Source organism: Seriola lalandi, unplaced genomic scaffold (assembly GCF_002814215.2).
Source record: "Seriola lalandi dorsalis isolate HSWRI2012SDOR001 ecotype SW California unplaced genomic scaffold, Sedor1 jcf7180002054654, whole genome shotgun sequence".
NCBI lineage: Eukaryota > Metazoa > Chordata > Actinopteri > Carangiformes > Carangidae > Seriola > Seriola lalandi.
Genome location: NW_019525207.1, coordinates 509,070 through 526,460, shown reverse-complemented (window position 1 = coordinate 526,460; position 17,391 = coordinate 509,070). Strand labels below are relative to the sequence as shown.

At 38.5% G+C, this 17,391-nt stretch overlaps 2 protein-coding genes across 2 annotated transcripts; one reads left to right on the top strand and one right to left on the bottom strand.

Moving 5' to 3' along the window:
* The first annotated feature begins 2,458 nt into the window (after window positions 1-2,458).
* On the top strand, window positions 2,459-8,356 carry mvb12a (multivesicular body subunit 12A). Its single transcript, XM_023420572.2, has 10 exons — window positions 2,459-2,578; window positions 3,996-4,085; window positions 5,259-5,342; window positions 5,776-5,875; window positions 6,005-6,134; window positions 6,290-6,427; window positions 6,615-6,724; window positions 6,832-6,890; window positions 6,999-7,064; window positions 7,180-8,356. Exons 1-10 carry the CDS (start codon window positions 2,459-2,461, stop codon window positions 7,264-7,266), a joined length of 984 nt encoding a protein of 327 aa, XP_023276340.2. The 3' UTR covers window positions 7,267-8,356.
* Window positions 8,357-10,384: 2,028 nt separating this feature from the next.
* On the bottom strand, window positions 10,385-16,023 carry LOC111665524 (uncharacterized). The gene is made up of 10 exons (XM_087177777.1): window positions 15,853-16,023; window positions 15,253-15,342; window positions 14,334-14,390; window positions 13,675-13,743; window positions 13,387-13,443; window positions 12,213-12,281; window positions 11,918-11,980; window positions 11,285-11,409; window positions 11,068-11,168; window positions 10,385-10,879 (listed from the first exon to the last, which is right to left on the bottom strand). Exons 1-10 carry the CDS (start codon window positions 15,941-15,943, stop codon window positions 10,726-10,728), a joined length of 876 nt encoding a protein of 291 aa, XP_087033903.1. The 5' UTR covers window positions 15,944-16,023; the 3' UTR covers window positions 10,385-10,725.
* Between the last annotated feature and the right edge of the window lie 1,368 nt (window positions 16,024-17,391).

The following is a 17,391-nucleotide window of genomic DNA, read 5'->3' as shown; positions in this document are numbered from 1 at the left end:
ACTGACATGGTCACTGAAATACAGTGGCTGCAGAATATTCATAAAAACTCGCACTTCTGAAACATTACTTACAATAATGTTCGCTACCTTGCAAACACAGATAACCAACACAGAAATGAAACAGTTGTCCAAGTTGTGCACTGTTGTAGTTTTATTACTTTTATTTTGAAATCAACACTGATTAAATTCCGGTCGTGTTCTGAGTGTTTGTGGTTGTCTTGACGCAGCTCTCCATCAGTAGGCCAATGCCTACGGCTCCGGATTGTGCTGCAGTTTGATTTGAAACCGGGAAGATGCCACCATTTCACCATGGAAACAATGTTGTTCAGTCTGATGCAGATCAGTTTTTTGTTTTTTAAATAAAGATGAATATTTGTTCAGATATTGGAGGCTAGAGCCTTACTGTGTGGCTTCTGAAATGTTGTCTTCACCACTGATTCATTTGTTTGTGGCAAGACTTCAATGGTTTCTGATGATAGTAGTATAATATCATATTGTTAAATATATTTAACACCAAATTCTTGCTACTTCAGCAAAGTTTCATTGAAATAAATAATCATAATCATAAAAAAAAAAAAATCATTTTAATTGTTTGGGTTGAACATGAGCAAGTCCCCAGCATCTTGCCAGGATCATAGGCCATAGTGGTCTCATGTGCACTTCTGCACAAGTTGTGGGGAAGCCCTGTGTGTACCTGTGTGTGAACTTGGATGATTGAAAATCAGACAGACACCAGACAATATTGTTTTTGTTTGGTTTTTTGCTCAATTTGGTGTGATTGAGACTTCATCCTTCTGAGAAGCTTGTGCTTGTGTTCTCATGAGTGAGGACATGTGTCTGCTGGCCGATCGATGGAAAAGATGAATGACTCCTAGCACCCAGCAAGAGTCTATCACTCTCATATTTACTTCCACCTCACACACAGGCTGATTCACAGCATACAGACATTACGACACACATGTATTCACTGGCAATTTGCCCCCCTTTCCCCTGTCTTAGTCTCAGCAGATTACAGCTGGCTCGTTCTAATTAATTAGCCAATCAACCAATAAGGCTAAATACTTTGAATAAACACTGATTTCTTTCTTGATCAAGATGGAACAGTCCACCTGCTTCAACCCCCCTACAACCTCCCCCTGTGGTCTGCTCTGCGTGTTGCCATGTCAACAGGGACCTGTGCACCTCTGGATGCTCCAATCAAGTGTCCCCTCTCAATTTCACACTCACACATATTGAAGCTGATTCAGTCGTGTGTCTCTGTCTGTTAGGAGTGTGTATTCTCTCTAGCTATCAAAGGGTCTTAATCCTTAATGATATATCGAGCTGAAGTCTTAAGCTGGAGCAAGCCTGTGTATGCAGCTGCCTCCATGTTGTGTGAGGAACATTATAATTAAAGATAAAGAGTCATGTCTTTTTCTCTGTACTTGTGTATTTCTCTGTACTCACAACAGATGATACTTTCACTTTGGGAAAAATAAGAAGACCCTAACGCCAGAGTAGTGTCCTCAGTTAAACATTCCCTGTCTGGATTTCATCCAGCTGCTGCTGTTAGATAGTATATTAATATTATTTTCAGTCAGTCCACAAAGTGTGCAAATGAAAACAGAACATTAAAGGATAAAGCTGGCACTATTCTATATTGTTTACTGTCAACAAATCCTATAAAAACACCAACATCACAGGTCCATTTCTTTTGGTTTTATCTTCCTTGTCTGTGGCGCTCAACTCCATGCTATGCCTGCTGATTTTGGCCAGAGAGATAAATCTTTTAAAAAGCGTTTGAAATATTTGGTTTCATCTCATGAAAGGCTGGTTAATTCTCCAAAACAGCTGGACACTTTTTTAATTTTAGCAAAATACTAAATAAGCAAACAGTAGGCTTTGTTGGGGACTACTTTCAGCTGTGGATGAATACACATTTGTGCCCTAGTGTGCATTAGTGAATATTTACAAAAGCAGTATAGTGTATGTCGGAGTGACTTTTAGATAAATATATCATGCAGTTTTCAGACAGAAACTGAGGTCTGTTGCACAGAGGAATGACCTATAGCACTTCTCCTCATCTTACCTCTTCCATTATCCTCCTCTCCCCTCTCCTTAACCTCAGTTTCATGAAGCCTAAATGAGAATTGATCCTGCTGTCAGCACTCCCTCTAGGCTGCACCACACAAACATATCCTGTAGCCTTTTGTGAGCGAGCTAAAACAGACTCAATGTTCATCTCTTCTTTGTCATTTAAGTACATTACCAGCACAACCCGCTTTTAAAAAGGCCAGAACACAGAGAAGAGTTCGTGTACAAACTACTTTAGACGAAAGAAGCACTTTGAATTGCAGCTGTGAAAACGGCTTGTTTAATTTCACACAGCTGTAATGCTGCCCTCTTGCGTTCGCACTTGAGTTTGCATTTAATGACGCCAGACGTCTTGCCGCGTGGTGTGACGGGAGTTGGAGTCAGAATGGATTCAGTACTTCCTGCTTTGACGAGGAAGACCAAGAAATTTCGGCTGATAACTAAGAAGTTGTTTGCCTTCCGAACCATAACACCTCGAAGAGACAGAAGTGAATACAAACGCAAAGTAAGTGTGTGTTTTTATGATTTTATTCGTTGACTCACGAAACAAAAAGATTTGAGCTAATTTTGAACAAGAAACAGCGAAGTTTTGTCAATGGAACAATCGCTAATTGTAAGGTAAACTCGGTTTGTCATTAAAGTACATGGAATATGACTCCAAAACAGCCTTTATTAATAATTAACATTGACAATTAATATTTTTTGTATTATTAATATAAATAACTGATAACTTAAAGAATGTAAAAGTGTGTAATGCGGATGTTAGAGTTGCTGGTAAAGCAGTTAAACTGTCAGAAATCAGCAAGGATTGATTTACCTGCATCTGGCTGGTGATGATTTCTCACACAAATACTAAAATAGAAACAATAACAATAAGTGCCACGTAAGTAAGCATAGGCGAGTCAATCAATAAATAAATAAATGTCTTAACATCTGTCCTAACTTCACAGTTCACATTAAATAGGGTTCTTTTTTTTCCATTAGTTTCTGGCATTTGTTCCTTAAAAATGAATCACTCACCCTCATAAATTTACTTTACTGTTTTTTTCTTTAAACTGACTTATTTTATTCCTTTTTTCTGAATTTTGCTTTATCTTGTGAAAATTGAGGACAGTTTTCAGTTTCTAGCCATATGACAATTAATAAAAATTCAAAGTCACAACCCAAAAACGTTCAGAGTTGAGAATAATATACCATGAGACAATATGAATTTGTCTATAATGAAATCAATTAGGAGGGCTGCTTTATATTTTTATATGATTTTTAACAAGAATGTAAAGTTGTACTTTGATTTGTTGAGTACGTGATCTCAATATCAATATGATGATATAAAATCACACATACATTGATAGAAGATTTTATTCATATCAACCACCCCTGCTTTCTATCAGAATGGGGGCGTTTGACAAAAGAACTTTAAGATATAAAAACGTCTCATACAAAGGGAACTGCAGAACATCCCAGAATAAACTTCCACTTCCTTGTCAACTAACTTGCTGCCTTATTTAGGGATGAATTTTTGCACTGAACAGTTTCTTTCTGTCCTTGAATGGATAACGATAACTCAACTATTTAGACTGAATTCGATCGTTCTGTCCTGGACAATGTATCCTTGGGATAACATGAATTCTTAGACTGAATCGTAGCCTGTTTACCTCTGTGAGTCCCCTGTGAGTTTTGTCACACGGACACAACGACTTGGCTCTCTAATGCCATTAAGTCCCAGAGAGAGGACACTCCTACAATAGTTAAAGATAATGGAAACCTCTGCCACCACAATAATCTCATGTTTACAATCATGAATGGACTACACTGATTAAAATCAAAACTAAATAGATTTTTATATTCAACACACATCTGAATTTCTGTTCTTCTTTCCCCTCTAACATCCTGATATACAGCTCTTTGCTTGTCTTCCCCAGATGTCCTTGATGGAGCGCGGGGGAGTCCGCCCAATTACATCAGTGGCGTGGACCTCCAACACCAGCACCTGCCCCAAAGACTTCACCATGGTAAGAACAGAGATGTAGATTTAATGTTTATACAGTTTAATATATACAATAGTTCATTGGTGTCGCTAAATCTTCCCTTACTTGTTTTTGTAACTGACAAGCTGAAAGATCCACTCCCTGCTCTCTTCTGTGCTTTCATCTGAGCCCTAAACCAATCTAGAAAAACTGACATGTAACCAGAGTGGTATGATCCATGTCCTTAGCCTCAGCAAGAGCGGGAGCAGCTGTATTCGTAGCTGGGCTTCACTGAGTTGTAAACGATTAATAGATTCTTTCTGAAGGCTAAGAGAGAGAGCGTTGCAATGGTTTTGTCTGCTCATAAAAAAGTTGTGTGCAGTATTTTGCAAACGGAGGAAAGGTCTGAAGTTTGCGCTCCCAGATTAAAATGAAGGGAAGAAGAGATTTATATCCACAATGCCTCGCAGTGGAAGGAAAAGTGGAAACACTCACAGTGAAACATGTATGGATGGGGCTGAAATTTGACCAGCCATATTATTTCAGTCTGTCTCATCATAGACAGAGATCAGTTACAATACCCAGTATGTCAGCAAGGTCCAATACAAAGACAGTGCTGCAGCCTCTGAGTCAAATGTTGTTGGAAAGTTTTAGTAGGACAGTGTGAGTGTTGAGCTGGAAACTTGACCTCTGAGAAACAGCTTGGTTGTTTAAAAGTGCCGTCAACTGACTGTAAACTTCCTTCTCTGAAGATCCAGCAGAAAAAACAGGACGCTGTGCAGCCATTGGATGTAAAAGTCTAATATTTATAGCTTGAATGAACAGCATCGACAAACTATTCAACAATAACTGTAGTCTAAATCGTACGAATTGGTACAGTTTTTTCATCTTGTCCTCAAGTGGACCGAGCACATTTGTTTTTCCTGAGCGCTGCCTGCTTCTAATAAACAGCTCCACACTCAGGAAATGCAGAAGCTCAACCACAGTCTCATTCTGTTGACCGGCATCAAATTGACTGCAGGTAGATGGGAGCTTCTGACTTTCCCCTTGACTGAAAAGTCCAACTGTTGAACCACCACTAACATCAACCGCTCTCTTTACGCCTCAACTCATCATGTTACTTGCCTACTTTTAATTTAATGAGACATGTTCATGATGTCAGATGTGGGATATCTAACTGGTACCCGTTCTCTTCTCAATCCCTCTGACCTTGTGCAGATCAGCATCACAGAGGACGGAGCAGCAGCGAACTTCACACGCAGCTTTGCGATAAAGTCCGGATATTACATCTGTTACAGCAAGGTAACAGTGATGAGGAGCCTTGCATACTTTTTAATAGGGCTGAACAATATGCAAAACCTTTTTAAATTTCATTTTCATTGAAAAACATTTTTAAAATGATGATGATGGGATTTTTTGCTCGGGCTCTTACCAAAGGAGCATGATCCCCTTACATCTGGAGAATATGATTTTGCATCTCTGTAGCACCACAGTGCTTCATTTATGGTCTGTTTATGGTTGGTACCTTTATCAAAAAACTGCAGCTCCTGCCTGTCATTTGGATATTTCACTTGGCGATTTCGATTATATTTCGACTAATTGTGCAGCCCTACTTTTTAATAACTATATTACTTGTGTCTTTGCAGTACCACAATAGATCATGTACGTTTCCCACCAGCCGTTGCACTTGTCCCTCCTGTCTTCACACATGGACTGTATCTCTCTCTCTTTATAGGACCTGACAGGTGGTATGGTAGTGTCAGACATTCAGCTTATTTCTGACAAGGACTCTATTCCTCATGGTTACTGCTACATAGCGGAGCACCTCGAACCCAGTGAGTACACACACACAGAGTTGTAAATACACAGTCCTAATATGTGATGCAGATTTTACGAATGTGTGTCTCGTTTACTCACTGCCTTTCTCTCTTTGTGTGTGTGTGTGTGTGTGTCTGTGCGTCCAGAGGCCTCCGTTTCGAAGAAGAAACGTGTGTGTGTGCGCGTCGCCCCAGTCGGCAGTGTGGACACAGCTGTGTTGGATATCAAACTGACAGCCAAAAGCAAAATGATGTTGCAGCATTACACATACGTGGGGTTGGTAGCGCTCACACATACAAGCATTTGACTTTCCCCTCTTTTTTAATCAATGCATTTCTGAAATCAGTCAACTCAAATCAACACAGTGGTTATTTAAAGTGGTTTATTTAAAGGCTGTTATTAATGTGTCATTAAATGTGCCGTATCTCCAGAGACATCCATGGCTACGTGTTGTGGTGCAGGAAGGGATATTTTTCCAGCCCCGTACCCCAAACCAAACCCCGCAGTGTGAGCTTGGACCTCCGCACTCTCTCACTGGAGCAACCATCGCCCCTGCCCCTCAGACCCAGGTATAGTATTTTTTTAAATGTCGAATATAGAGAAGTCCCAATTGACAAAATTTGTACTTTTATTGGGGGATGATGTACCGCTCTAGTGTATACAGGTGTTTAAAACATCATCATATCACAGCTGGTCTCTCTTTATAAAAAATATAGGTAAAAAATAGGAGAAATATCTTTCTGCTTGTTTCCACAGCAACCCTCCTCCTCCACTGCCGCATGGTAAACTGAGTCAGAGACGCTACAGCCTCAGTTCAAAGGACAACTTGGACAAACCTGTCGACAGCAATGTCCAGGGAATCACAGGTACTCCAAGTCTCTCCTCATACGCAAGAACAATATAATTGATGCATCACATGTATTTCTCACTGCAGACAACCCACCCACCTGTAACATACCTTCACTCTCTGCAGCTCTAGATGGAGTTCCCTTTTGTCTGCACCCAAAATACGACGTCCAGGCAAACGGGACGGTAGGTTTGACATTTTCCCCGCTCACTTCATCTCTCCTTCTCTCCTTTCTCACTTCAGGCATCAAATAAAAACATGTACTCTTTGTCATATCTCTCTCTCTCTCGTAGACTCCTCACTTGAACTCCCAGTTAAACAACATCCGTATAAAGTCTCTCCAAGACATCGAAAACGAGGTTGGCTCACGTCTGACTCTTGATTTCAGCCATATCATTCTTACTGGAGAAGTGAGCACATCAACTTCTCCCAACAAAGAACATGCTCACTTTGTTTTGCTTTTGTTTTTTTCAGTATAACTACACTTTTACCGTGGAGGAATCTGCTGCCAAGAGGACCAGACCATCACTGCCAACAGGCGGCGCCTCCTCAGCTCAGTGATCCTTACACTTGGTCAAAGCAATAATTATTTTTGCTCTGTCCAGAGGGTGTTTTTTTTTTTTTTTTTTTTTAAGGATGACATCTCATATCGTGGTTCAGATGAAGGATGATCATGCCTACATTTAGGTTTATAAGATGAAGCTTTAAAGGGCTTTGGGTGTAAAGAATTTATCATAGCGTCGAGTCAATTGAAAGGTCATCTTAAGGGCACTTCCATTCCTCATGAGACAGACAATCATTTAGATGGTTTGGCTGCTTGGATGCCGTGCCATGTTTGTCCCTTAAATTCCTTTTTATTTTTACCCAGAATCTTCACACATCCCAAGTTTCTGTTTGCCAAAGGAAAGACCTGTTTGAATGAGATCATACATGTAATTATATTGTCTTATATTGTCTTCAGACTGTTCACCTTTTGTAGGAATGCAGCCTTTAAACATGTTACAGGGTTAAAGATGTAAAGGATCTATGAATCTGTCGAGTGGCTGCTGTGTGGGGCTTCTCATCTGGAGCACTGTCACCATCACCATCACCATCATCTTTGTTCTCAAAATTTAGAATAACTGCTAAAAATGAAGATGCACTTGCCGTTCATTTAAGACGTGTTCTACTCGCTCTGTTGTATGTTACCTGATATTCTGATATCCTCCTTTTATTGTTTCAGTTATTAACAATTTCTCAAGTGGAGCTGTAATATTCTATCAGGGCTGATCTTTGTGGAATAACTTTGCAGATGATGTTTAGCTGAACTCAGTAGATACACACATGTATCTAAATGTAGGATATAGTGAATTTCTTGTATGATGAGTAGCCTATTATTAGGTTTGTAGTATTCCAAAAAAATAATTAATATATCCTATTTTAAGGTGAAAGAAGGAAGGTTATATATTTTGCTCTTTGCGTTAGTCGTACTAAAACAAGATATGTTGGGGAAAAAGGGGGAGAGAATCTGTTTTTTTTAACTGTTTGGCGGAGTAAGCGCCAAATATTTATCTGCCTCATTGTACAATATATAATATGATTTTTTTTGTTGTTTATGTGACTGTGTAGCAGACTTTTATTGCATGGGAAAAAATAAAAACCTAAAAAACAACACTTCAGGTGTGTTGGTTTTATGCACAGTGTCACATTTCAGAAATTAAGACTGTACGATGAGAAATACAGTTTGAGAATGTAAATGTGTAACATGCAGGAGGCAAAGAGAAGAGGAGCAGTGTAGTATAGGAGCTGGAGCGATGTAGCTGGAGGTTCGACCTGCATCTGTCTGCCAGAATCTGCAGGAAGAAGCAGCAGCTGCAGGTTGCTTGCAGAGGCTGTTGTCGGTGGTCTGGGCGGTAGTTGCCGGGAAGAATCTGCAGGTGGAGGGGCAGTGCTGGCAGGTGGAAATGGCTGGAGATGGAGGTCCAGACTGCAGCTGTCTGACAGAATCTGCAAGTGGAGACGGCAACTGCCAAATTTCTGGCAGTCAACTCATGAAAAAATGGGAGCAAAAACAAAGTGTTGCGTTTATATTTTTGTTCAGTGTATATACCATGACATGCCTTTTACAGGTGTCATGACAACGACAAAATCTGTAATTGTATGTCTTGAAGACATGCTGTAAAGTGAACATTCAGCCCAAACCTTTCCTCAAATTATAACATTTGAATCAGTCAAGATAATTCACTTTAACAGATGTGGCCCCTACGTGGACTCTCTACTCCTTCAGGATGTGGTAGCAGTCCTCCACCACATGAGGCCGCAGTAGCACAAAACCTTTCAGTAGAGTAAAAATTGGAGATGAATATGGACGTCCATGAGAGCAGATGCATCATTAGTTACACGATCTTTAGATAAAGGATGCCACTATTGAAATTGTCAAAATATCTGAGGCCTTGCAAGTTACTTACTCACACTCTTTTCTATTCGAGGAATTGTCGCAAAAGTTGACTGGAATAACTGCACATACATCTATGATACAACATTTAGACAGTAAGTATTAACAGCGTAGTTTCCCACAGAAGAAGTGAGAGGATGTGCAAACTGTGGGACACCTGATAACAAGATAAACTTCCTCCTTTACAAAGAAGTGCTCTTCATTTAGAAGACTGTTTTAAATTAAATGTTGAGAGTAAAACCTGAATTTCTTCACCAACTGTAAATAATGAATGAAAAATACACAATTGTTCTGGCTGAAGCAAAATTCCACAACAACACAAAATGGTATCTGCTGCAGAAACACAAAACGAGTCATGAGCCGTAGAGTTGGAGGGAAATTAGTGATCTGTCTGAAACAGGTGCTGGCAAACAGAGAGAACTGATCAGTTCCCTAAAACACAGCAGAGGCATGTGATGTTAACAAGTCTCTTATATCAGGACTTTCTGTATGTCTGACTTTTACATCACTAATATGCACAGACACCTAGTGCATTTCAAATGCCATTTTCTGATCCACGTTTGCCTCATCTGTTCATGTTTCCATCTTTGCTTCTTTCTCCTGCCATGTTCAGGATTTCAAGCCAAGCGATAGTGATCAAGCCAACACAGATTTAAAGGAAGTGAGTGTCATGGAGAAGTTACAGTCTTTGGAAACATTGGAAATATCACGTGTCACACAAAGCAGATTTTGATGGACAACAACTTAAATTGCCATTAAGGTACTGTGATATACTTCTGATTGAAAGGATAATAATAATATATCAATTATTGGCTGTATATGGTATACTCAAAGAGGAAGGTGATGCATTTTACACCATGTCAGGGAAACAAAGTACTTTTTCAGAACTTCAGATCTTTTATAAACCAGTTATTGAACATAGAGAGTTGTTCATTTAATCTTAGTATGCATAGGTTAATTAGGTTTGAGTTAAATGGATTCATAGATACACTTTTAAGTTCACGGTTCACTATTTAGCTTCGCTGTAATTAAGTCGTAATGAGTTGGAGGTAGACATCTTTTTTTTCTAGCAGTAGTCCTCACAGGAAAGACAGAAATGGGTCCCATTGCAACAGCACTGCAAAGCTAAGCATCAGTCGTGGTTGCACTACAGCATGTTCTCGATGTGAGGCGACAGTGCTAACCACTTTATCACTTTATGCCGGCCTATACTGCATGATAGAAAATTTTATAAACATTCAGTCATTGTATGAGGAAGTAGCAGACATTTATTCAGAAATGAATCAAAACATGCACAATACATTACACCCTTCATTATTCTTTGCATTATTTTTTGCAAACAAAGCAGTGACCACAGTTGGACATCTTTTCCTGTATGTGGCCACTTTCCCTGCAGCACAGTAACAGCATCCACACAAAGCCGACCGATCTGAAAACATTTATATATAAAAGCACATATGAGCATATTCAGGTTGTGAGGACGTAAGTCCACAATGAAATGCCAAAACAATAGGAACACTTTCTTCTTGGCAATGATTGGATTGTCCTGGGTTTAACAAAGACGTCTGCAGAGTTGGGATGCTGAGTTATGGAGGTAATTTAATTTCACAGATCCAGAGCTTTAGATTATCACATGATAAGTCATTCCAGTTATTTTCCAATTGATGCATCATCACTTCTCCACAGTTTTCAGCTGTGTTTCCAGGGCCACTATTGTTAGGCTCATCACTCGCCCAGTAGCTGAAACCAAAAAACAAAATATACATTTTTATAAAGAACACAAGAAACATTTCCTCTGCCATGTTGAACAGCACACTATCAGTTCAAATGTAATGAATTAGAAACAGACTTTGATCGCCACTAATACTATTTTTAACACAAGAAGATTTAAAGCTTTTTCTTGCTTAGAGACTGAAAAATGTGTGAACCTTGTTGTCAGTGGAGTCCCATCAACCCATTTCCATGTCCCCTCTGTCTCACTGTCAGTGAGTCCAATCCACACATTCTTCTTCGACTGTCTCGTGAAATCCTTTTTATAGAGAAAATAACCATCAATAACTTAAACTTAACTTGATTCCATCCTCCACCTCAGACAATGTGCGTTCATCAATGTGTTTTTAATACGTACACATAGACATACTGTACCTGTTCTTCTTTGCTGTTGATAATCATCAGGTCTGCACCTTTTTGAAGACAGTCATTTCTACTGTCTTGCCAGGTTTTCTTGGTAGAAGAAATGTAATAGATACTATCGCTGAAATACACCCATCCTTTTTGAACATAAAGACAAACAGAAGCATCTCATTAACAACAAGAATTAACAAATTATTTCTCATTGGGATGAAAGGGAGATTTGTTATTTTTTTTGTTATAAAAGGGGAAAAAGTAACAGCTACTGCTGCTGTATGGTTGAACTGTTATGATGTCCTGTGCTCTTAATTGAACTGCCTTTGTTCTTTTAGTGAACAATGAACCTTAATCCAAACTAGTCTTTATTGTATCATCAAGAACCTGTGACACCACGGTGACCTCAGTATATCTCCACTAAACATCAAACCGAGCAGATGCCTGATGCTACAGAGTAACTTCAAACACTGTGTTTCAGAAGCACAGGCAGAATAAGTGTTCACTATTCATAATCTTATTTTATTATATATGGAGAATATTGGCACTGACAGGAGCTGACTGTATGTAACACACACATATTCTCCCAATGTCCCACTCATACATCTTTGGATCATTGATTATTGATATAATTAATTTCAACCTCATACTCACCTAGGCCTATCAGGATCCTCTTCAACTCATCTCTCTCTTCAGTCAGGGAATCACGCTGTGAAACTGTCATTTTAAGTGGAGAGGTGACCATTATTTTCTCACTCAGTCAGTTATGTTCACAAGCAAACACTCACTTCACTTTAAAACTGTGCCACTTTGTTATTGATGTGGAGAGAAACTAACTAAATGAACTAGAATATTTAACTGGGAACTTTCTAAGTAACATAACACTTATGACTTGCACGCTGTGAAATCCAAGCTCTTCTTACTGATGTAGTTTGATCATCATACTCACCAGAGGTTTTCAGCTTCCTCTCCAGATCATCTCTCTCTTCAGTCACGTTTTTACATCTGGCTTCAGTATCTGAAACAGAATTTCATGGTGTTTTACATTAATCCAACCAAAGTTGGAGAGATTCATTCAAACAATCCACATTAACACAGATTTTGTATAGGCTAATGCAATAATCTATCAATCATAAATGGTGTAACTTCAACACACTGTTCTCTGATACAGCTACAAAACAAGACCAGATGCCACCTCATAATCTGTGACTAAATGTATTCTGTGCTGTAACATGGTTTAGTGGCTGATAATTGAGACATTGGTTTCATCACACTTTTAAGGAAGTTTGACATGTTGAGAAATACATTCATTCACTTTCTCATTGAGAGTTAGACGATAAAATCAAACACACATATAAAGAAAGTGATTATCTTAGCCAGGATAAAGATTAGAAGCAGTTCATAGAAACAACAGGTAAAAACATGTCAAATAAAATAAAAAAAATGTTTTGATTCCTCCCTGTAGGTGTGTAAAAGGAATGTTTTTTGATGCATTTACAAAGTCATCTACAGATGCTGAAGTAACAACTTGGACTAGTGATTGTCCAAAACCTGTAGTTTCTTTCAGATCTGAGCTCTGATTGTTGGAGTAGTTTCATCCTCAAACTTATCAAAGTTTATCCTCTTCAACTCATCTCTCTCTTCAGTCACATTTTTACATCTGGCTTCAGTATCTGAAACAGAATTTCATGGTGTTTTACATCAATCTATCAGGTGCATTGTTGGTTTCCTCTAGTTGATCTAAAACTCTATCTTTAGCTTTATATATGCAACTCTCAAGTCTTGTAGAAATTACATTTATAAAATAAAAAAAGTCTAGTAGGAAACATAATTGCACATATTATAAACCAAACAATATTTGCTGTTAACATATTGAGGGAATGTTGTTCATTTACATAAATTATGTGTTTCAGGGCATGAGTGTAATATGAATGTTCAAAATCAAAGCCACTTTAATTGTTTCCTTTTTAAACTTTACAACAGTGGATTATTGTATGAGTTGTTTTGTTAGTGACTGGAGCTATCATCATATGTAACTCTTGTAACACAAATGTGCCCAGTATTGTACTTGAAGCCTTTTGGATCCAAAGCCATGAGTATTGGAGCAGTTTCATCTTCATTACCAGAGTTGATCCTCTTCAACTCATCTCTCTCTTCAGTCAGGGAATCACGCTGTGAAACTGTCATTTTAAGTGGAGAGGTGACCATTATTTTCTCACTCAGTCAGTTATGTTCACAACCAAACACTCACTTCACTTTAAAACTGTGCCACTTTATGTTATTGATGTGGAAAGAAACTAACTAATTTAAGAATATTTAACTGGGAACTTTCTAAGTAACATAACACTTATGACTTTCACGCTGTGAAATCCAAGCTCTTCTTACTGATGTAGTTTGATCATCATACTCACCAGAGGTTTTCAGCTTCCTCTCCAGATCATCTCTCTCTTCAGTCTCGTTTTTACATCTGGCTTCAGTATCTGAAACAGAATTTCATGGTGTTTTACATTAATCCAACCAAAGTTGGAGAGATTCATTCAAACAATCCACATTAACACAGATTTTGTATAGGCTAATGCAATAATCTATCAATCATAAATGGTGTAATTTCAACACACTGTTCTCTGATACAGCTACAAAACAAGACCAGATGCCACCTCATAATCTGTGACTAAATGTGTTCTGTGCTGTAACATGGTTTAGTGGCTGATAATTGAGACATTGGTTTAATCTCACTTTTAAGGAAGTTTGACATGTTGAGAAATACATTCATTCACTTTCTCATTGAGAGTTAGACGATAGAATCAAACACACATATAAAGAAAGTGATTATCTTAGCCAGGATAAAGATTAGAAGCAGTTCATAGAAACAACAGGTAAAAATATGTCAAATAAAATAAGAAATGTTTTGATTCCTCCCTGTAGGTGTGTAAAAGGAATGTTTTTTGATGGATTTACAAAGTCATCTACAGATGCTGAAGTAACAACTTGGACTAGTGATTGTCCAAAACCTGTAGTTTCTTTCAGATCTGAGCTCTGATTGTTGGAGTAGTTTCATCCTCAAACTTACCAAAGTTTATCCTCTTCAACTCATCTCTCTCTTCAGTCAGGGAATCGTGCTGTGAAACTGTCATTTTAAGTGGAGAGGTGACCATTATTTTCTCACTCAGTCAGTTATGTTCACAACCAAACACTCACTTCACTTTAAAACTGTGTCACTTTATGTTATTGATGTGGAAAGAAACTATTATCTAGTCAGGCTTTTACATCTGGCTTCAGTATCTGAAACAGAATTTCATGGTGTTTTACATCAATCTATCAGGTGCATTGTTGGTTTCCTCTAGTTGATCTAAAACTCTATCTTTAGCTTTATATATGCAACTCTGAAATACATTTATACAACAAATAGATAAGAAACAAATTTGTATGAAACACAATTGTGTATATCATAAACGATACAACATCTTCTCTTAATATAATGAGGAAATGTTGTTACTTCACATATTTGGCCCTTGAGATTCATGTCCATGTTGACATGATTCTTCACATGATTGTCTGATTGAATAACTGTATTAATAAGAAGGTGTACAGGAGTTCCTGATAAAGTGCCCAGTGAGTGTATGTCATGTAGTATCCTGTGACTTTGTGCATGTTGGGCTGTATGTTTACTGGCTGAAAACTGTGATTTCACTGCATTAATCATCCGTCATAATCCACTTTTCTGTTTTTGTTCAGTACAAAGAATAAAGAAAAGGTGAACTATGAGAATCTTTAGCATAGTGCATTGAATACTACTGTTTACTACATTTATTAGTTTTTACTTAGTCAAATTGAGTCTGATTAATTTCAATATTTTTTTCAGGTCATAACCAACTCTAATCTCTGTGTCATTCCCTCTCTCTCCCCCCAACTTTCCTGTCTCTCTCACTAAGACTTTAATAAAGGCAAAAAAATGGCCAAACAATAACTTTAAAAAAAGGAGCACTCACAGAGAGCAAGACACAGGGAAATGTTGAGAGTCGCTTGCAGGATACACAGGAGTCCAAAGGTCAAAGCAACCAGTCTGTACAGGTTTACACCTGTGACACACACACACACACACACACACACACACACACACACATACAATTGGATCAAACTTAGTTATATTGATTTACTTTCATTCCCTGGAGACATAGGCTACCCCTGACCTTAAACTCACTGTATTACACGTTCACGCACACATCAGTGCAGACTGCTTTACGAATGTCCCTGATACAGTCTTCACATCTACATATCTGATTAATATAAGGTGAATATCACAGCCATATAGAAATAAAGTTAAAAACATAAAAAGAAGGGACCACAAGATGCAAAAATACATAGGCCAACATGGTCAATGCAAAATCAAAATTTTTGACTAAAATTACATTAAAAAATATTTGCATTTAATACTGAGATTAAATTTTTTTCTTTGTGGGACCTATTTCAAAAATTTACATTAAAAATTTAATACACAAGATAAAATTATTATGAACATTGTTGTATATTGTTGTTATATATTGCAGTTATTTTGGTCAACCTCAAAACATTTAAGATTTCTGCCTCACCAGGTGCTGGTCCTGTTTCTCCAGAGTGGCTCTTCAATGCATCATTCCCGACTGTGGCATCAGATTTGTCTTTATGGATAACCATCTCCATATTTCAGCCAGTCGTGGGTGATGAAGCTGTTGGTGAAAGTGCCTCCTACAAATGGTGCTAGTCCGAGATCTGAAGCTTCTTTTATATTCTCACAGCAACATTCTTGTTCACTCTTCTTCTTCCTCATTTTTCTGTCAGTTGTCTTTTTCAGAAGCTTTGACACAGTGTGTTACACACACACACCTATAGTACAATAAAAAACCACAGTCACAGCCTCACTGGACTCCAGTCTGAGCTTGTCCACGTGCTGCAGGTATTTAATGAACCGTCTTTCATCCTTTTTCTGATTCCTCAGCGGGAGGCAGATTGTTTTCGGTTTGTCCATCCGTAATTACGTACATCTGTCCCATCTCGTGGACATAGATATCTCAGAAACGCCTTGACAGAACTTTCTTCAAAATTGTTGGTCAAAGGTCAAAGGTCAAGGTCACGGTGACCATATTTTGGCCTTGTGAACGTGATATCTCCAGAACTCCGCAAGGGAATCCCTTCAAATGTTGCACAGTTGTCCAACTGGATGTAAGGACGAACTGATTTGACTCTGGTGGTCAAAGGTCAAAGGTCACGGTGACCTCAGAAAACACTTTTTAGCCATAACTCAAGACTTCAAACAGGAATTGTACAACATTTCACACAAATAGTTAATACTTTATAGTGGCGGAGACGAGGCGGTAATTCTAGTTATCTGAATGATCTGTTGCCTCTTCCTTCTGGTGCATTTGCCTCAGAGGTGGGAATCATTAGTTACACGATCTTTAGGTAAAGGATGCCACCACTAGATTGTTAAAATATCTGAGGCCTTGCAAGTTACTTACTGACACTCTTAAATTCGAGGCACAACTGTTGTAAAAGTTCAGTCATTCAAAAACAGTCATACACAACACTGGAATAACTGCACATACATCTATGATACAGTACAGACTGAAGTGACAGACCAGAAACAGGCTCAGTGAACACTAACTCAACATTTAGACCCCCGCCGGCTCAGGGAGAACATGCAAACTCCACACAGAAAGGCCCCAGGCCCGGGGTTTGAACCCAGATCCTGCTCACTATGAGGCGTCAGTGCTTACAACTTTACCACCGTGTCGCCCTAGACTGCATTATAAATATGTATATAAACGTTCATAGATTCAGTCATTGTATGAGGAAGTAACAGACATTTATTCAGTAATGAATCAAAGCATGCACAATACATTACACTCTTCATTATTCTTTGCATTATCTTTTGCAAACAAAGCAGTGACCACAGTTGGACATCTGTTCCTGTATGTGGCCACTTTCCCTGCAGAACAGTAACAGCAGCCACACAAAGCCGACCGATCTGAAAACACTGTTTACACCTAAAAAATAATTTGCATGCCAGATGAGCATATTCAGGCTGTTGAAATAGAAACTATAGAAACTCAGGCAAATCTCCTCCTGGCAATAAAAAAATAATGAAATTA

What these genes read in the sequence shown, in the direction of transcription:
- LOC111665524 (XM_087177777.1), bottom strand. Translation starts at nt 15,943, where the DNA reads ATGGAGATGGTTATCCATAAAGACAAATCTGATGCCACAGTCGGGAAT. An exon ending in TTCCCTGTGTCTTGCTCTCT is followed by an intron (nt 14,391 to 15,252) that starts GTGAGTGCTCCT and finishes TTAAAATGACAG; the next exon opens with TTTCACAGCACGATTCCCTG. An exon ending in GAGGATCCTGATAGGCCTAG is followed by an intron (nt 11,410 to 11,917) that starts GTGAGTATGAGG and finishes ATGTTCAAAAAG; the next exon opens with GATGGGTGTATTTCAGCGAT.
- mvb12a (XM_023420572.2), top strand. Translation starts at nt 2,459, where the DNA reads ATGGATTCAGTACTTCCTGCTTTGACGAGGAAGACCAAGAAATTTCGG. An exon ending in CAGCATTACACATACGTGGG is followed by an intron (nt 6,135 to 6,289) that starts GTTGGTAGCGCT and finishes CCGTATCTCCAG; the next exon opens with AGACATCCATGGCTACGTGT. An exon ending in ACGTCCAGGCAAACGGGACG is followed by an intron (nt 6,891 to 6,998) that starts GTAGGTTTGACA and finishes TCTCTCTCGTAG; the next exon opens with ACTCCTCACTTGAACTCCCA.